This window comes from Peromyscus californicus, unplaced genomic scaffold, assembly GCF_007827085.1.
Source record: "Peromyscus californicus insignis strain IS unplaced genomic scaffold, ASM782708v3 Scaffold_19__1_contigs__length_69161282, whole genome shotgun sequence".
NCBI classification, from domain to species: domain Eukaryota; kingdom Metazoa; phylum Chordata; class Mammalia; order Rodentia; family Cricetidae; genus Peromyscus; species Peromyscus californicus.
This window is the reverse complement of record NW_026294491.1, coordinates 8,158,081-8,178,551: the sequence shown is the minus strand read 5'-3', so window position 1 is coordinate 8,178,551 and position 20,471 is coordinate 8,158,081. Positions and strand designations below refer to the sequence as shown.

The window sequence follows — 20,471 nt, the reverse complement described above, 5'->3', positions numbered from 1 at the left end:
AGGGGGCTGAGTTTCTAGAGAGCAGATCCAGCTCCCAACTCCCTGCTTCTTGTTTGTTTGTTTGTTTGTTTTGTTTTTTCGAGACAGGGTTTCTCTGTGTAGCTTTGCGCCTCTCCTGGAACTCACTTGGTAGCCCAGGCTGGCCTCGAACTCACAGAGATCTGCCTGGCTCTGCCTCCCGAGTGCTGGGATTAAAGGCATGCGCCACCACCGCCCGGCTAACTCCCTGCTTCTTTAATGGCCTACTTGAGGAACTCCTGGTCCCCATCTGTGCATCCTGGCAAGTGGAAGAACCACGGGACAGGAATATAGAGACGTGGCTGGACAGGCAACACTGCCCCTTGGCCATTGGGAAAATTCTAACCCAGTCTGTCCTAAAGGCTTCCAGGTCTGCAAGATGGGAGCCTTCCCTACCATCACAGAGGAAGGAAGCCAATCCTCGAGGCTCCACCAATAGCACAGACCCCGCCATGTCCCTCTGTAACATCTCAGCCAGCTGGAAATAACTTAGGGTATCTACCATTGGTGAGTTTCCCATCCCCAGGCCAGAAGGGCTGTGATTGCTCACACAGGCTAACGATGTGCCTCGGTATCATCTCGGTCATGCTGGCCCCTAGCCTCCAGCATCCAGCTTTAGTGCATGGCTCACTGGTTACCTGATCTACCTCATCTGTCTAGCCCTCACAACAGCAAGCCCACTCTTAAGAGCTGAACAAACAGACACAGGTTGAAGCACCTAACCAAAGCAGAGGTGGGAAGTGGAGGTCCTGAAGAGTGGGACCCTGGGGACATGTGGGGTCCCACCAGGGGCCCTACAGATTTTGCATAGGGTTTGGGAGGACAAGCCCCCCTGGGCCCTCTGATCTTCTACATGAAATGTCTCAGAGATAGAAGCCAGAATCCCCCAAATTCTCACTGCCATTCCCATTAGAGAAAGCTGGGTATTGTGCGCACTTGGAATCGTCTGCACTTGGAATTGTCTCTATGCACAAAAAGCAGCGCTGAGCCAAAGTGCTTCTCTAGTGCCTTTGACTCCCACCCTGGTAAGAACAAGAGGTTCTTCTCCCTAATACCAGCAAACGCCAGTGTGAGCAATGTGGTCCCCTCCCATGTCTGCCTGAAGCTGAGATGGCCAGGAGTTGGTGGCAAGAGGGATAAAGGGCTGGGATAATACAGGAGTCACGGGCAAGCCCCTCACCAAGAGTGATGGCTGCCGTGGCAGAAATCGACAGACGCCTTATCTCATCCCCAGGGCCCAAGCCTTTTCCTGGGAAGTAATAGTGGTTTGTTCCTTGACCTCCTATGCAGAGGAGATTAAATGGGTAAATGCAAACCAGAAATGATTGCATGCTGGGAACTTTCAGATATGCCCAGTGTCTAGGAAGAGGAAATACTCTGGGCTAGTGTACAGGTCTCAGCAGTGTGGATGGGTGCAGGGCTGCAGGGCGTGGAGCCCGAGATGTGAACACACACACCAGGAAACCCGAAGGCCTGGTTCTCACCAGGCTAAAGGTTCCCCTCAGCACCTGGTGCTAATGACAGGGTGCCCGGGATCAGTGATGGGCTGACCGAAGTAGCAGGGTGGAGGCCCCCTTGCCCCACCAGCCTCTGCCCCGTGGTGTGAATGCAAGGATGTTTATGAGCAGGCAGAGACAGGGAGAATAATGCCTCTTGTGTTCTGCGATGTTCCAGGCACTGTTTATATCTCTCATTTACTTCTCATTACAGTCTATAAAGCAGATCTGGTGATCCCTTCACAGACGAGGATGCCAGCCAGAGAAGCCCAGAGTGGCGGAGCCCAGCACTCAACATCAGGTCTGCCTCCACCCAAAGCCATGACCTTCTAGCCTAGTGCAGGTGCCTGCCTCCACCCACCCCAGGGTTGGCTTGTGGCTGACCTTTCTAGAGGTCACTCAACTTCAGGTATGTCCACTGGGAAAGCCCACCTTACCACAGTGACAGACCAGCCTGGCAGACCCAGAACTTACTTGGGCCCTCCTAACCCTTTCTTCTGCTTTCCACCAGTTGCCAAGCAGCTCTTTGAGAACCTGTGGGGAGATTTGAGGAAGAACCTGCCACCGCTGGCCAGGTGACACCTCATCTTTCCTCTTTAAAGGGATGAAAGAAGGCCACCAATGTAGCTTAATAACAGTGTCTGCCTGGCATGCATAAAGCCCAGGGTTCCATCCCTTGCACCAAAATCTAAAACAACAACAACAACAAAAATTCTCATTTGGTGGGGTAATTCCAGTCTCACCCTTCCTCACCTAGGTTCCCCTCCCCCTTACTCACCATCCCTTTTCACTCCCCCACCTCTCTCTGCCCTCCCCCCGCTTTCATCTCTGTCCCTCCCCTTTCCTCCTCTCCTCCCTCCTCACTCATTCCGGTCACTTCCTTCCCCTCTTCTCCCGCTTCAGTCTCTCTCCCACCTCCTCCTGTCCCTGCCCGAGCATGTGTACAGATATGTGCTTTGTATACACATTGTATACACATGCATGCACATGTGTACAGATATGTGCTTTGTATACACATTGTATACACATGCATGCACACATTTGGCCGTGTGGAGTTTATGCCTGCATGCGCTCATGTGCACGTGTTTGTGTGCTCAAATGGGCTGTAGCAGGAAGGCACCCAGTAGAGCCCTTCCTTCCTCAGGGAGGAAGAGGAGGTTGTTACATCTCAGGAGCTGTGCTCCAGGAGTCAGGAACTGGGATCTATCTGGTCCTGCATCTGAACCTGCACCTGCCCATCCTGCTCAAGAGGCCGACCACTGACGCTTGCTTCCCAGCCCATTCCAAGTCACTCAGCCTAATCAAAAGGGCCACCTAGGAGAGGGATGGTACTTCCCATTTTACCAGCATCAGGCTGAGGGCGGAGGGTAGGTTTCTCTTACTGATGAAGCCAACCAGCCAAGAGGACACACCTGAGAACGGAGGCCGTATCCATCAGGCATCCCTCCTTGCCTTCCTTGGCCGGGTCTACAGCAAGCTGCCCGGCTTCCCTGAGATGTCCAGCTGAGGTCCGGGAGCAATTTCCCTACAATGGGCTTTTCCACAAGCACTTTAGGGGGAGCTAATGAGACCCTTCCCCCCTCCCTGCGCCCCCCACCCCCGAGCTTAGCCATTGTCCCTTTATCAATATCAACAGAAGTCAAGGGCACTCTGTGCCCAAAGAAGGGTCTTCAGAAGGGGAGGGGCCACGGACAAAAGGGGTCCGTGGCGAACCCCTCTCCTTCGTGGCTCAAGTTGGTTGGGAGGGCAGTGTACAGCAGAGCCGAAAGCGGGTCTCTCAGTCCCCGCGAGGCCACAGGGCGCAGCGGCAGGATCCCCCCCCCCCCCGCGACTGTCGCCGTCCACCTGGGACCTGCCCCGCGGGTCTGCACCGGCCGGCCGCCGCCGAGCCTCCCGGGGCCCTGCGCGCACGGCGGGCCGCCAGGATCAGCTCCGTCCGTGGGCTCGGAGCCCGCAGTGGGGACACCTGCGCTTACTAGGGGCTCACGGAGGCCGCAGAGGAGGGGCGGGGTACCTTCTGGATGCGTCCATCGATGTCCAGGTAGATGGCCTTGGGCCGGTAGCTTGAGGAGCCGGCCCCCATCGCGCCCGCAGCTGCACTTGGACTTTTTTCACCTTACTTTCTCTCCGCGGCCACCGCGCCGGGAGGGCGGGGGGCGGGGGGAGGGGCGCGGGGGAGGGGCGGGGGCGGCCAGCCAACCAGAGCCAGCAGCTCGCGGCCTCCGCACGCCCCTCCTCCCACGGCGCCGGCCCGCCCCGCCCTCCCAGCCCCTCCCCTCCCCTCCCCTCCCCTCCCCTCCCCTCCCGTCCCTTCTTCAACCCCGCCCCTCGTCCGTCCTCCTCCTTTCTCACCAGGGCTCCTCCCTCCCGCCTCTCCCCCTCCTCACTCACTCTGTCTCCTTTCCCCTCTCCCACTCACTCCCTTTCTCCTACTCCCCTTCTCAACCCGGCCTCCTCCCTCCCAGCCTTTCCCCCATTATTCCTGTTTCCCCGGCTTTCCGCTTTCTCCCCCCCCCACCCCCCACCCCCGCCTTCGCCCCCTCCTGCTCCCTCTGCCCACCTTCCTCTACCTCTCTTTCTCACCCCCTTCTTTCTTCCCCTGCCTCCTCCCTCCCTCCTTTCCCTCCTCTCCTCTTCCCTCTTCCTCATCCAGTCTCACCCTTCCTCACCTAGGTTCCCCTCCCCCTTACTCACCATCCCTTTTCACTCCCCCACCTCCCTCTGCCCTCCCCCGCTTTCATCTCTGTCCCTCCCCTTTCCTCCTCTCCTCCCTCCTCACTCATTCCGGTCACTTCCTTCCCCTCTTCTCCCGCTTCAGTCTCTCTCCCACCTCCTCCTGTCCCTGCCCGAGCATCCTGTCTCCCTCTCCTCACCCCTGCTCTCCCCTCCCTTCCCCTCCCCTATCTTCTCCTGCTCCTCCCCTCTCCTTCCCCACGGGAAGGCAAGCCCCGTCTTCCCTTTGATTCCTGTCCCTGTGACAGCCTGTGTCTAAGTGTCCTCTTCGTACATGTCCACGTTACCCTTTAGCTTAATCAGAGATCACCCCTACACACATGGTCACTCAGTTCCCAACAGTCCCTGGGCTGAGAGCTGTGACCGGGACCCACGGTGCTGGGAAACCAGCCTCCCCACCCTGCGGTAACAGCCACCCTCACTTAATTTGAATCGGAAGTGGGGAAAGTTCCTTCCCCCAGCTGGCTGTGCATTCCTGGAAGGGCCGGGAAGGCGGCTTCCCTGGCACCTGGAGTTGAAGGTGGAGCCTAAATTCTCCCCTTTAAGCTGAGGGAAGATTGCCCAGTCCACTATCTGTTGGATGTAGCACTTCCCTTACACACACACACACACACACACACACACACACACACACACACACACACACACACAGTTTTGTTATTTTCCATGGGGGTTGAGGGCCCATGGTAAGCCGGAGAGGAGAGAATTCCAGGTCTCCTTAGCCTCTGGACACAATTCTCTGGGGCTTTCCCTGTGGGAACAGCTGGAGGAGCGGCTCTGAGTTTGTTTCTCTTGGAAACCACCGTCAAACCGCTGGAGAAGGCCCTTATTGTTTGTCTTAAGTGGATTTCCAGCCACACTGTCCATCTGCTGGTGTCTGGGTTGCGCTTGCTGAGAACGCCTGGGGCTCCCTGTCCTATGGGCCTGAGAGGAGCCGGTCTAATCAACCAGCCAGATCGATGGCCTTTTCTGGTCTCTACCTAGTGGACAGCCATTGGCCTTGCCCAGTCCTCCAGACCAGGGATGAAGTTGGAGACTTCCCAAAGCAGCATGCACTAAAGCCACAGTTACCCTCACTCTCCCTCGGCTGTTACCACTGGGAGAACCCCAGGAGCAGTGACCCATAGCCCAGAGGGTGGAGGAGGCGCAGCATGCCTGCTGTGCATACTCTGGTGACCATCAGGAGGTGAAGGAAGTGGCCACCTTCCACCCTAAGACCGTCCAGCCCCTACATCACTTCAGTAGTTCTAATCCACCCAGGCTGTCTGGCAGCCCGTGCCCACTCCCCTGGTGTAATTAAGAACCCCTACACAAAGCCTGGTACCTTGAGAACTACTTAAAAGTGACAAGTCTGAAGGCGGTGGTAGCACGCAGGGCTTTAAGGTGGGGTCCGACACTACTGGCTGGTGACAGCTGGCCATCTGATTTGCAGTTGAGATCTTGTGTCCTCAGAAAAATCAAGCTGGTGTTTGTTGCCAAATGAGCCAACACTGTCTGAACTGATGGGCGGCCTGCTGTTAGGATCATGGTATGCTCCCGTGCAGCCTGGCATGGAGAACACTCCATGTGGCAGATGGCTTTCGTGTTCCCCAGACCTTGCTGTCAGCTGGCCTCGTCTCCTGGAATGGTTTCCTTCAAGACCAGGTGTTTGTCCCCAGTGACCTGAAGCTTGGAGGGTGTGGCTCTGCGTGTCTGCTCCTGTGGGTGCTGGGCACCAGGCAGGCTGGCCCTTCCAAGGCTTGGCTGGCTCTGTAGTCAGAATAACAATCACACCTAATCTTATTTTGCATTGTGCAGCTTTCCTCTCAGGAGACACACCAGACCTCTGAACAGACACTTACTCACTGAGGCAGCAACTGTTACCGGGGGAGGGGACACACACACACACACACACACACACACACACACACACACACACACACCACACTTGCCCCCGTCCCCTGTTCCCTTTGGAGCTACCGGCCTGTCCTTCAACAACAACTTCGGCTGTATTCAGAACTGTTCCAGGCGCTGGGGGTACAAGGTAGGGGAGTGAGCAAAATTACCCAAATCCCTCGATGGGAAGGGCTGTCATTTTAGAGGGTGAGACTAGATGAGGCATCCGAATAAATACGAACGTGGAGTGTTGAGTAATATCTAGTGCCAAGGAGAAAAATCATTCGGGGACAGGGATAGAACGTGGGACATGGGAGCTGGGCTTCAAGGTTCTCTTCGTGAGCTGGTGATCCGAGTGATGGACCTTCCAGCCAACAGTGGCCTCCCTCCAAGGTCTTGCTCAGGAGGCCGGGAGGGCTAGAATGGAGGGCACGGCAGTGGTTCCAGACAGGCTTGAGTGGTTCAGACAGGTTCAAGAGGCAGCCCCGGTGAGTTACACGTGACTTCAGGTTGCTGTGTGTCTATCTGATGCAGCCTTGTGGGAAGTTGTGCAGAGGCGGGAGGTGTCTGGCTGAGGGTTTACCTGGGCTACCCTGGCTGTTGAATGGATAGTAAAGGCTGTCAGGCAGGGTCACCAAGTGGGAGGTCGGGGGGGGGGGGGCAGTGACATCATCTTCACAAAGTATGATGGCCATTGGAACCGTATAGTAAGGGTGCAGGGCCAATAGAAGATTATGTATATTATATATGATATACACACATAGTATATAATTGAGATATATGCGTGCATACATACAACTCAACATATGATGTGCCTGATAAGCCTATCATTAATTGGGAGTATTTTAAGTTAAACATGCCTGTCATTTGCCTAACATACACAGTGTAGCATTGACATTTTCCCCTTAGGCTATTGGGGCACTGTGCTTACAATTTCTGCCTAGTTTTGACGGGGGGTGTGTGGCAGAGACTGAGACTGACTCATACAGCCTGTCATCAGCACGGGGAAAGATCTGAAGGACAGTTTCTCTGGAATGCATGTGACTTTGTCACTGTAGTAAGGAAAACGTTAAAGTTGAACTATCATCTAAGTTCAGGACCATTGCTACCTACGACAGGTGTTGGCTCAAGTGATTGGCAGCGAGCTGGAGACCCAGGAGGGCCAGTGCTGGTGCCTGTGACTAGTCTACGTCTGAAGCTTGAGAGCCCAGAGAGCTGCTGGCTGGCATGCCTCTCAAGTTCAAGGCAGAACAATGCCTGGCTTAAGCAGGCAGGAAGAACAAAATCTGTCTGTCCCCAACTCTCTGTTCTATTAAGCCACTTAATGGGTCAGATGAAGCCCACCAGCAGGGAGGTGGACAGCCATCAAATGTAACCTTACCCAGAAGCCCCCTGTAAGACATCCAGGATAAGGCATCATGCCCCATCAGACTGACCCACAGAATTGACCCTCCTGGGGTAGGAAATTATTTGCATCCATATCCAACATCTCCATGTCAACCGTCTTCATGGGTGGGCATTATTTCTCCTTTCTGCCATCCTTTCTCTTTGTTTTGCCTGTACCAGAGCTCAGGCCTAGGCATCCCTTGGTTAAGGTAAGTGCCGGCCTCTTTTCACCGTCCACAGCAGCCTGGGGGGCTCCTAGTGTCCTGGCATGCAGCCCATGTAAGTGCCTCAGAATCAAAACAAAACCAGAAGAAACCATCAGCCCCTGCCAGGTGGCCTGGGGATGCTGGGCCAGGTGGAGGCCACGACCTGCCCACCTCCCTCTTGGTTTGGCCTTAGATCTTTTGGAAAGTTGGTAACTGTCTTAGTTAGGGTTAATGTTGTTGTGAGGAAACACCATGACCAAGGGCAGCATGGGGAGGAAAGGGCTTATTTTGTTTATACTTCCATATCACAGACCATCATCAAAGGAAGGTCATGAACTTAAACAGGGCAGAAACCTGGAGGCAGGAGCTGATGCAGAGGCCATAGACAGGTGTAGCTTGCTGGCTTGCTCTTCATGGCTTGATCAGCCTGCTTTCTCATAGCACCCAGGACCACCAGCCCAGGGGTGGCATCCCCCACAATGGACTTGGCCCTCCTGCATCAGTCACTGATTTAAGAAAATGCCTCACAGGCTTTGCCTACAGCCCAGTCTTATGAAGGCATCTTCCCAGTCGAGGTTCCCGCCTCTCAGATGACTCTAGCTTGTGTCAACTTAAAGTAAAAACTATCAGGGACAGGGACTGATCTCAGTCAAAAGTGGTGTTAAATAGAGCGACCTTCTCAGGTGTGTGGGATCCTGAATGTATGTCATCTTCGAGGAAGGTTGTAGGGAAGGGGAGCCTGGGAGTCAGGGTGGAGCTGACCTCCTTCCCAAGCCCCTGCGGAAGTTGTAGTTTCTTCTGGTGGCTTCTGATGTCCTTTAGCAGAGTTCACTCTGTCACTGTCAAGGTGACCCATTAGACTTTTTTCATATTAAGGCTTCAATGCTGAAGAGGGAGGAGCCAAGACAGGGGTTGGGGGAGGAGTCGTCCGGCCTCTGGTTGTCTTGCTTACACCAGCTCCCTGTCTTCAGCAAGAAGCAAAGTCACAGTGAGGCAAGACAGCGGGCTTCACAGTGACAGCACCCTTCTTTGAAGTTGGGGGACTGGGCAGGAAGACTTGAGCATTTGGGGAAAATCTACAGGGCTTCCCCAGTGTGGGCAAGCCAGCTGCATTTTCTCAAGGCTAGTGTCTCCCAATGTGTGTGTGTGGGGGGGGGGGGGGGAGGGAGGGAGAGAGGGAGGGAAGGAGAGAGAGAGGGAGGGAGGGAGAGAGAGAGAAAGAGAGACAGAGAGAGAGAGAGAGAGAGATCCAGGCCAATAAAAAACTTTCAAATCAATAAGGCAGACAGTGCCCGAAGTATGATACTCAAGATTGTCATTTTCTGTCTATATATACCTGTACACACATCTGCACGCACACAGAGGGCACTAGAGAAGGGTGTGCCCTTTGACCTGATTTACCCTAAACAGTGATGCAGTGTGGAAAGACCTGTATAAACCTTGGGCTTGATTTATACACTCAGTGACCGCTCTTTATGGCCTCCATCACTACAAATCATGACCAACTATAAACACTTCAAATAAGACAAAGCCCTTCCCAGGCCAGAAGATGGACCTGCCTCAGTTGCTCCCTGTGGGTCTCTGATACCTTGGGTTCTTGTCTATGCAACTAGGCCCCTGGTGCTGGGCACTTGGAGTCCCTTGCTATGGTGATTCGCTTGTGTGAGTGTGTATGCCCTGTGCTACTTCTGCCATCTGGCTTTCTTCCTCTTCCTCCTCCTCCTCTCTCTCCCTCTCCTTCTCCATCCTGGTCTTGAGTGTTGCCCAAGCTGACCTCAAATCTCAGTTGTCCCCTGTCCGTGATAGGATTATAGGCCTGGATCCTGTTGCTATGCCTAAAAATTGGTCTTGAAAATGAGATTTGTGGGGGCTAGAGAGATGACTCAGAGGTTAAGAGCACTGGCTGCTCTTCCAGAGGTCCTGAGTTCAATTCCCAGCAACCATACGGTGGCTCACAGCTTTCTACAATGAGATCTGGTGCCCTCTTCTGGAGTGCAGGCATACATGCAGACAGAACACTGTATACATAATAAATAAATTAAATTTAGAAAAAGAAAAAGAGGTTTGTAAGCCAGGTGTTGTGGTCTTTGATCTCGGAGTTAAGGAGGCAGAGGCAGGCAGATCTCAGAGTTTGAGGTCAGCCTGGTCTACAGAGCAAGTTCTAGGGCAGCCAGGGCTAACAGAGAAGCCCTGTCTTGAAAAACAAAAATAAACAAATGCCAAAAATTTGAAAAAAGAAAGAAAATGAGATTTGTAAGTGAATGTGTACTTTTTACACTTTGTATGTGTACAAGAGCATATGCGAATGTGTATGTGGCATATGTATATGTCCATGTATACTCATGTATATGTAGGTGTGTGTGTGTAAGTGTGGTAGCCAGAGAGCCACACCACATGTTCCTAGTTGTCTCCAGCTTATTGTCTAAGACAGGTTTCGTACTGAACCGGGAGCTCACTGATGGAGCTGGGCCAACAGGCCAGTGAGCCCCACAGATCCTCCTGTCCCTCTCTCTCCCTAGTGGTAAAATTACAGCCCACAGCACCGTGCCTGGCTTTGATGCCGGGTATCAAACTCAGGAATTCATGCTTTGATGGCAGGCATTTACCAACTGGACTGTGCCCACAGCTCTGCTATTTATACTTTCCTGTGTGTTGGATGAAGACACGCTTAATTTTTTTTAATTTTTACCAAATTACCCTCTGAAATGATTAAATTTATCATCCTATGAGCATATAATATCAGGTCCCTTTTGACACACTTTCAGCAAAATTAAATGCACTCAGTGCCCCCTTTCCACCCTGCCTGGAAAAGACAGAGACTGGCCTTGTGTTTCTGGACCTCTTGCATTTTTCTAGTGAGTTAATACACTTAGCTGTATTACTCTGCTTTAAAGGCCCTATGCTACTGATTTTGACTCACTCCTTATATTGAGGAGATGGCGGCCCTTGGATTGTTAGATATTTTACAAATACTTCTGATCACCATTGTCTGTTAACTTTACAATCTGTTCATAATGTGACGGTGCATATTTAAGCCAGCAAACCTGCCCCACTTGTCCTAAAGCCCTTCTGGATTTCTCATCAGCTTTAAAAGGCAGTGCCCTTTGGAGTAGGAAATTGAAAAAGAAAAGAAAGGAATGACCCACATTTTCAATGGACCTGGCTAATGGATTTGGCAGCTCTGCAGTTGCAATGTCAAGGGCAATAATTATGCTGAGTGCTTGGGACACGCGGGGATGCCTGTGGGACACAGAGGGCTATATCGGGCCAGCTGTTCATCCAGCCCAACCAAGTCCACTAGGCTTTTAAAGACCCAGTAGAGGTGAACTGGCTTGCGGTGGGAAGACAAAATGTTTGAGTTTAGAGAGTTAAGGATCTCCTTTAAAAAAAAAATTCAGAATCTCTATTTAGTGCAGTGAGGTATTTTTGTCACAACATCAAACAAAAGGCCTTGGCTTCCACCTTAGAAGTGGCTGATGGGAGAGAGCAGAACCAGGTTGATGCAGAGAAGCCTAGTGCCCCCTGGGGGTCAAGATAAGTATTCCATCCTTTTCCAACTTTGTGGAGCCATGCAGCCGCAACCAGACACTTGCTCTGCCTGTCTGTGTGGGGAGCACCAGGTCAGGGACTCCTTCCTCCGGCCCTTCGCTTCCCTTGCTCAAAGGTCTTCATGCAACACATTCCCAGGGTTCTGCCTTTAGTTGGGGTCTGCCCTGCAACCCTGTGCCTTCCTAGGGTGACAGGGTTGGCATACCTGACTTCCCATCTCTTCCTCTGGCAACTCACTTGGCTTCTAGCCTGCGGTCCTTCTGGCTTCATCCCTATCTCATGTGTCCCTCACCCCACTCTCACATCTTGACTCAGGACATCATTCCATTTGAGTAGACGGTCCTTTTCTCCCATGGCTTTATTCTCTACTATCCATTAAAGCACCACCTAGGAAGGGTGGGGGGATGATCTCCAAGTGTCAGCCCTAGACAAAGAACTAAGGGTAACTGAAGAATACCGAAAGCAGGAGAGATGGCCTTTCCCCAGAAAAAAGCCCCCCATTGGTTACCCCCTTCCAATACCCAGTGGTCAGCCCAACTGAGGTAATATACATACAGATAACATTCTATGGACTGAGCAGGCTTTATTTATATATTTAGGAGTATGTGTGTGTGTGTGTGTGTGTGTGTGTGTGTGTGTGTGTGTGTGTGTTTAACAACTGAAGAAAAAGAGACCATGAATTTTAGAGGGCAAGAGGGTGCATGGAAGGGTTGGCTACAGGAAAGAAAGGGTAGAAATAATATAATTTATGATTTCAAATAATTAAAAATGTATTTTAAAAAAAGCACTCACTACATAGCCAGGTATTCACAGATCTCTGGGGTGGGGTAAGGCATCCTTCCCAAGTCCCCAAGATCCTGTCCCTCCTGGTCGTCAGGCCTCATTTGTCAGTGGGAAAGGCAAGTGGTCAAGGGTGTTCTGAGTGATAGAGAAGAGAGATGATACAGATCTCTCTGCCCAGGTCCTGAGACCAGGCCACTGGCTCCACTAGAGAGCTTGACTGACAGCTAGCCCGGAGGCACCTCAGGGCCTTTATCAGCAGGTAACCCTGACTCTCTCTGGAGTAACCTATGATGGGCTGCTGGGGCATGACAGCCATTAGGCTGCCATCCTGTGTGGGTCTTTGGCTGGTTCTGGGAAGTGTGGCATTGGATACTCCCTTCTTAGCATCCTCAGCATCCTACTTCTGAAGGTGATTCTGTGCTGTGGATTATGCTCATTGTTAATAAAAAGCTAATTGGTCGATAGGAGCGCAAGAAGAGATTGGGTGAGACAGCCTGACACAGAGAGAATGATGGGTGGAGGAAGGGCAGAATCAGGAGAGTTGAGAGCGATGCCAGACAGCCACTGAGCAAGCAGGATGTGTAAAAAATGAGGTAAGAAGCCATGAGTCATGTGACAAAGTATAGATAGAAATATGGGTTAAGTGTAATAGTTAGTTAGTAACAAGCCTGAGCTATTGACCGATCATTTATAATTAATATAAGCCTCTATGTGTTTATTTGAGAGTGGCTGTGGGACAGGAAAACTTCCGTCTACAATTCTGTATGCAGCTTAAATCCCAGTATGTGTCAAGGCCAACCCAGGATCCAGAGGAAGCCCCTGGCTGGTCATGGTGCTGAGTCAGCCATCACAGTGGGACAAGCAGGCAGGTAATCTCATTTACAAAAGCCGGCTGGAATCCTCACTCTCTCAAACTGCACTGGCCTGTGCCACCACTGCTTCCTGCCACTTCAATTTAACCCCGACGTCTTCAAGAAGGAAGGCACGCCTGTTTTGTCTGGATGGCTTCTACTCTGCCAGAAGTGTCAAAATACTAGTTTGGGGGGGGCCACAGGTTGTGTGTATTTTAGTGTAAGAAACTCTTAGCTGTGTATCTTGGACATGCATGATTCATTTCTAATCCTGTCCATGGGTTCTGAAGGCATCCTCATGGAGTCCCTGGCCCTCCCAGGGTCCCCCAGGAGTTTGTGCCAATCATAAGGCAGAGCCTCTGACCCCTCCCAGCAGAAGCTGCCTGCTGGCTGCATCCCTTACTTCCCCCAAAACAATCAAAGAAGTCAAATGCTCATCTGCCAGGGTGGGAAGAAGGATTGTACTTGGCAGGCTACAGGAGGATGGAAGACACAGATTGTAGTCACAGCTCCCTGTGCGCTCTCTCTCTCTCTCTCTCTCTCTCTCTTGAGAGTTGCAACTATTTGCTCACGCAAGTCTTTAGGGAGTGAGAGCCATGCGGCACAGGGGTTACCTGGGCCTACACAGCAAGTCCCCTGAGCAGACAAACTCTCTGTGGCCCATCCCCACTGGGTGTGTCTTCCATCATCAATCCATGACCAAAGCCACTGAGGTGCACCCCAAGGAACTGTCTCCCTCCTCTGCTGAGCTTTTGCCCAGAAGCCATATCATCTATGGATCTCTCCTTTGGGTCCCTCTCTTCCTCTAGTCCCAGTGAAGGGAACTCTGAAGCGTGCTAATAGGGCTGACTTGAAGGTGGATGATAGGCCCTGCAAGGCCTGGGCCTGCCCCATCCAGACAATAGCAAATGTTGGCAGAGAGGGCCATGGGCAGGAACCAGCCAGGCAAAGACACAGAACTGGCAGGCAGGCAAGAGAGGTGAGCAAGGAGCAGGCAAGGCCACTTCCTCTGCTAGCACTGTCACTTTCCATGGTTCCAGAGACCCCTGGTAAGCCACAGTCTGAAAATTTTAAATAGAGATTTCCGGAAATGTATGGTTCACAAATTTATGAAGTTTAGAATAACTTTTATTATGGTCCATTGCTATAATTATTTTATTAAGACTTATTTATTTATTATGTATATGGTGTTCTGCCTGTATGTCTTCCTGCAGGTCAGAAGATCTTAGTACCGATGGTTGTGAGCCACCATGTGGTTGCTGGGAATTTAACTCGGGACCTCTGAAAGAGAAGCCAGTGCTCTTAACCTCCAAGTCATCTCTCCAGTCTGTTATAATTATTTTATTTTATTATTACTTGGTGTGAATCTCTTCCTGGTCCTATTTAAGTTAATGTTTGTTGTGGGTGAGTATGCATAGGAGAAAAAAAAACATGATAAATTTAAAGTTGCTACTATTTTGTGCTCCCCAACATGAGTCTTGGACAATACCCTCCAGGGCCGAGCGCATGTTCACTTACCCCAAGCTCATATACACAACGTGACAGGTGTTGTCTCTAACAGCTGCCTGCAAGGAACTCTGCCACTATATACACTAGGTAGAGGACAACTATTGAGAACTATTGAGTTCATTTTGTATCGGCCAGTTACTTCTGAGCATGGGGCCAGTGGGACCCAGTGAGACTCCATTGGAGAAAGCTGATGTTCCTGTTGCCAGCGGTCCTAATGGCAGATAGTTTCTTGGTTAGGGGTGGCAGCTCATGTGTACTTCTCCATCTCAGTGCTGATACCCTATCTGGCTCGAACCTGTGCAGGCCTTGTGCATGCTGCCAGAGTCTCTGTGAGTTCATCTATGTGTCAGTTCTGTTGTGTCTGGAAGACACTGCTTCCTTGGAGTCTTCTATCCCCACACCGCTGGCTCCTACAATCTTTCCATCTCCTCTTCTGCATAGATTCCTGAGCCCTGAGGGCAGGGGTAGGATGAAGAAATCCCATTTAGGACTGGGTGCTACCAAGTCTCTTATTCTCTGTACATGGTCTCTATGTTAACTCTCATATACTCCAAGAAGAAGCTTCTCTGATATGGGTTGAGCAAGACACTGATCCATGGGTATAGCAATATGTCATTAGGAGTCATTTTATTGCTATGTCCCTTTAGCAGAATAATACTGGGTTTTCTGCCCATGACCAATCTAGTCTCAGGTTCTTGGCCACCTTGGCAATGTTAGGTATGGGCTCCATCTCATGGAGTGGGCCTCAAGTTCAATTTTTTTTAAAAAAGTGGTTGGTTACTCCCATAACATTTGTACCACCACTGCACCAATATAACTTGCAGGCAGGTCATTATTGTTGCTGGGTGATACTGATGATTACCTTTCTCCACCACTAGCATGAAGAGTACCTTCCAGTACCACGAACACTAGTCAGTACGGGTGAAGCTTCTAGTTCAGCTTGACTTCTCCATGTTTGATGATGCAAGTAAGTGTTGTCTTCAGCAATTAGGGCCTTACCATCAGGGTGTTGAGAGCGACCAATAGACTTGGCAGTAGCCTGTGATGTTTCAAGGTGTGCGGGAAGTGGTCCTTGGGACCCTTTGGGCCAATGACTCATCAAGATGCAACCCATTTCTGGCACTGGGGGTTTTACTTGGTGGTATAAGATGTCTTGTTGGGGCACTGTCTCTCCTATTATGTGGTGACTCCATTTAGATCCTATTCCATGTACATATTTTAGGAAGCTTTTGTAGTAGTAGGTTTCCATGTGATTTTTAAGTCGCCTTTCATGTTAGTTTTCCTTCCCCATGGTCCTCCCTTTTCCCTTCTCTCCCATCTCCCTCTCTATTTAATCCCTCTTTTCTATTTTCCCCTCTCTCTTTCCATAGTACTATATCCCATTTCCTCTTCCTTGGGAGATCCTCTCCTCCCCACTGGTCCCTTAATGAAAATGTAACTTCTGTGGTTATTTGGATTGTAGCACACATATTGAAAGCTTAAAGACTAATATCTATATATAAGAGAAAACATACAATATTTATCTTTTGCGATCTGGGTTACCTCACTCAGGATGATTTTTTTCCTAGACCCACCCATTTATGAACAATTTTTATAATTTCATTTTTTAACCGTTGGATAATATTCCATTGTGTAAGTGTACCCCATTTTCATTAGCATTTATCAGTTGATGAACATCTAGACTGTTTCCATTTCTGGCTATTATGAATAGAGCAGCAACGAACATGGATGAGCAAGCGTCTCTGTAGTAGGATGTAGAGTCCTTTGGGTACATGCTCAAGAGTGGTACAGCTGGATCTTGAGGTCAATCGATTTCCGGCTTCCTGAGGAACTGCCACACTGATTTCCGTAGTGGCTGTACAAGTTTGCACTCCCACCAGCAATGAATAAATGTTCCCTTAACTCCACATCCTTGCCAGCATGAGCTGTCATTTGCCTTATTCATCTTGGCCATTCTGACTGGGGTAAGAAATTCTCCAAGTAGTTTTGATTTTCATTTCCACGATGACTAAGGATGTTGAACATTTCTTCAAGTGTTTCTCAGCCATTTAGGTTTCATCCTTTGAGAACTCTCTGTTTAGTTCTGTACCCATTTTTTTAAATTAGGTTATTTGTTTGCTTGATGTCTACTTTTGTAAAGTTCTTTATATATTATAGATACCAACCCTCTATCAGATGTATAATTGGTAAACATCTTTTCCTGTTCTGTAGGCTGCCACTCTGCCCGATGGTGACCTTTACCACACAGAAGCTTTTGGGCTTCATGAGGTCCCATTTATTAATGGTTGGTCTTAGTGTCTGTGCTATCAGTATTCTGTTCAGAAAGTCCCTTTGGCATAAACGTTCCAGACAGTGGGATACTGGTATCTGGGGAGGAGTCTTTGAAAGGATGGCCATCAGTGGAGGCAGTGAGTTATGGCAGAAAAGGCCAGAGGCTGCCGGAGCTGGGCCAGGGGACAGGGGACAGAAGCAGAGAGCAGTCAAGGGCAGGTCGACTAGTCGTCACAGCCCCTGGGATTCTGTTCCAGATGTGAACCAGGGCGAGGGGAACCTGGGAAGTGACCTGAGTTGATATGCCACAAAGGACAGACACACAGAAGGCCCATGGAGAGGTCCAGCAGACTTAGGAACAGGTTGGGGCAGGGTCTGAATGCAGTGCTTACCTGCTGAGTGGCATTGAATAAATGGCTCCACAACCCTGAGCCTCAGTATTCTTGTCTGTACAGTGGGACCACAGTCTCTGAAGGACTTGAAAGGTTCACGAAGGCTCCACACAGTGATGGGTCCATGCGGGCCCTTCCCTTCCTGCCCCGTGCAGTCCTGGGATACTGTTTCCCTACAAAAGCACTCAATCACTGTTGCCATGGTGTGTGCAGTTTCCCCTTGGAGCACAGGTTTAAAGATTGCTGAAGAGCCTCCTCTAGAGCAAGTGAATGACAAGAAAAGTGCTCCTGGAGATCTCAGCTGCTCTCCTGCCTCAGAGACTTCCACATGCTGGCACCAACATCCTGCGGGGCCACAGGATGACTCTGATCTTTACTGAGTGTCTCCAGGGGCATGGGGCACCTCCTCAACCAAGTCTGCTGCCAGCTAGGCAGGAAGCAGGCTGATGACCAGCAGCCAGTGAAGGCTGGGAAGCCATGTGTAAAGCAGTCACCTTCCCAAGGCTGTCCCCCTGGAGACCCATGATATTTGTACAGGAGTTGCTCCGGGAAGCTCAGCGATGTGTAGGCCCCATTGTCATTAAAATAGAGATCTCCTGTCCTCCTCAAAACCCATGGCAGGAGTGACTGTAATGGCCAGCGGGTAACCATTTAAATGGCCATCTGAGGTCCCATTGTTCTTCAGCCATGCGCAGAACAAGGACAAAGATCTAGCATGTTTAGCTGCTGCTTGTAGGGAAGATTGGTGCTTTGAAAGAAAATAGGTTGGAACCATTCCCCTGGGAGGTTCCCGGGCATACTTCAACTGATTCAATGATATGCTTATGTGGTCTCCAAATTTCTTTCCTAAGTCAGAGGACCAGCTGAACTCTGCTTCATCTGAGGTGTAGGTGAATGCCATCACCAGCAGCAAACACCCCAACTTTATAAACATGTGCACAGGCCGCCTTACTTTTAAAAAGGCCAGGGGTGAACCGGCTTTAGATGCAGTAGGACCCAAAGGCATACTGTGTCTGTCTGTATGTCTGTACCTTCCTTTCCAGCCTCTGGGCTTTCCCATGTGGCCAGTATTACAGTCCACTGGCTGACTGTCCAGCCTCACATCTGGTCAGTTGGGTCATGCAACAGAGAGGAACTTTCTGAAAAATGTATGAGAAATGTCCTGGGGGAGTGACTGGGTACAGTGGGCCACATTTTAATGTCATAACCATGAGTCACAGGTTGCTTTGTTAATTATATTTTTAAATAGAATTTTTACGCTGGAACTATTTTAGACTTATAGAAAAATGGCTAATCTAGAACACACAGTTCCCAGATGTCCCAGAGCGATTCTCTTGACTGCTAACATCTTAGAATAGCAGGGTACATTTGTTAAATTAATGAGCCAACATCGATACATTAGCACTAACGAGAGCCCATGTTTTATTCAGGCTCCTTGCGTTTGCCTTGTCCATGTTGTGCCCCTCGATCCAGGGTGGCACTTCTCATGTCTCCTCTCAGCTGTGGCAGCTTCTCAGCCTCTCCCCGTGTGTGATGACCTTGACATCTCTAAGGAGGCCCAGGCAGCCCTTTTGTAGACTGTCTCTTAATTGGGTTCTGTCTGATGCCTTTTCTCCTGAGCAGCCTGGGGTTACAAGGCTAGGGATGAGATAACGCGCAGGTCCCTCATGCTGTACCAAAGGCGAGGCTGAGCATAGGGATCATGCTCTTGGCCCTGACCTTGATCAGCTGGCTGGGGAAATGTTTGTCAAGATTCTCCCTGCAGACTTCTTCCTCTTCCTCCTCCTCCTCCTCCTCCTCCTCCTCGTCCTCCTCCTCCTCGTCCTCCTCCTCCTCGTCCTCCTCCTCCTCGTCCTCCTCCTCCTCCTCCTCCTCCTCCTCCTCCTCCTCCTCCTCCTCCTCCTCCTCCTCCTCCTCCTCCTCCTCCTCCTCCTCCTCCTCTTCTTCTTCTTCTTCTTCTTCTTCTTCTTCTTCTTCTTCTTCTTCTTCTTCTTCTTCTTCTTGTTTTAGTCCTTCCTGGAAAGAAACAACTATGTGCAGACCATGCCCCACTCCTGAGCACAGTGTGCCGGCATAAATCTGACTTTTCTGCATGGGGAACTGGCGTCTCTCCCTCCATGTGTCTCTTCAGCCTCTGATTAGATCCTCCTGGCTTCGTGGGAACTTGTCTTATACTTTGAGTTTAAAATCTGATTCTACCTCAGTTTTGCTTGGTTGCTCTTTGCTGTTGGGTGGCTCTTCAGTTGGCTCCAAGCCTCTTTGATGAGTCTGCAACAATGCACTTCACTTTCCTTTTCCTTTCTGTGAACAAACATCTCCTCATCCCAGACAGGAACCTGATGATGGACCAAAGTAAGGATACAACCAAAGTCCAACTTAGTGAATCAGTAAGTGTTTGGGGGTGACTTACAGGAGCATAGGTACCTCAAATGCAGTTCCATCACCAAAGTCCATTCAGTCATAGGTGATGACTCCATGCATCCCTAGAGTTTCCTGAACAACTTGCAGGCAGCTTGATGCTCAGAGAGTTTCCTCCCCTCAGTAGTTCTTACTGCTTAGATAAGTTAGGGGAAGGAGGGACCTTGTGAATCTGGTGAGTTTTGGGGACTTCCTGATACTTGTGAGTTGTCTACTTTCTGAATTTTAACAAGCTTCTCCCAGGAATGGAATATTTCAATTCAGAGGAAATTGCCACACGGCAGGTGTGTGTGTGTGTGTGTGTGTGTGTGTGTGTGTGTGTGTGTGTGTGTGTGTATGTGTATGTGCGTGCATATAGAAGTCAGAGGTCATTGTAAAGTGTTGTTCCTTCTTTCATGTCTATCCACAGATCTAGCCTAGTGTCTCTAGCCTAGAGATAGCGTTGGTGATCATCAAGGATTTATTAGGTCTGTGTCACCTGCCTCAGAGTGCCAGGCCTCTGGTTACACAATCCATTTGAATTGTGGAGAGGGGGGAGAGAAAGAATCGGTCTATCCTCTGTGGTCGGGTGCACCTCTGTATGTGACAGGAACACTGCACCATGTGATGGTTTTACGCTCCTTCCCTATTTGAGAAATGTCATTTCTCATCAGAAATCTCTCTCAGGGAAAGCAGGGTGCAGAGATGTTCTCGGAAGGAGGCAATGCACCAGAGGTAGGACAGTGAGCCTGCTTGGCACTGGTGAGAACTGGGCAGAACGTCTTTTGGTGAAGGTTGATTGGTAGACTACCACTGTATTCGTTACTTTCCTCATTGCCTTGACAGAATACCAGCTCTGAAGCAACTTACGTGAGGAAGGGTTTATGTTTGTTTGTGTCTGTCATGGTGGCAGCACAGTCTCGCCTGTGCTGGAGGGAAGCCGCTTGCTCTGGGTGCATCAGGAAGCAGAGAGAGGTGAATCCTGGGGTTCAGTTGGCTGTCTGT

The 20,471-nt window shown here is 50.4% G+C and overlaps 1 protein-coding gene across 4 annotated transcripts in view; it reads right to left on the bottom strand.

The window, feature by feature from the left end:
* Nucleotides 1–3,669, bottom strand: part of Pde9a (phosphodiesterase 9A) — a 91,715-nt gene extending 88,046 nt beyond the window's left edge. For 2 of the 4 annotated variants that reach the window (XM_052744506.1, XM_052744507.1), the window contains exon 1: nucleotides 1,989–2,011. Coding sequence is in view for 1 of the 4 variants with exons in the window: in XM_052744508.1 (XP_052600468.1) it covers nucleotides 3,529–3,597 (69 nt within the window). In the remaining 3 variants the exon portion in view is untranslated. Of the gene's footprint in view, nucleotides 1–1,988; nucleotides 2,012–3,528 lie in introns of those variants that run through there. The other 2 variants (XM_052744508.1, XM_052744505.1) reach the window with 2 other exon arrangements.
* Between the last annotated feature and the right edge of the window lie 16,802 nt (nucleotides 3,670–20,471).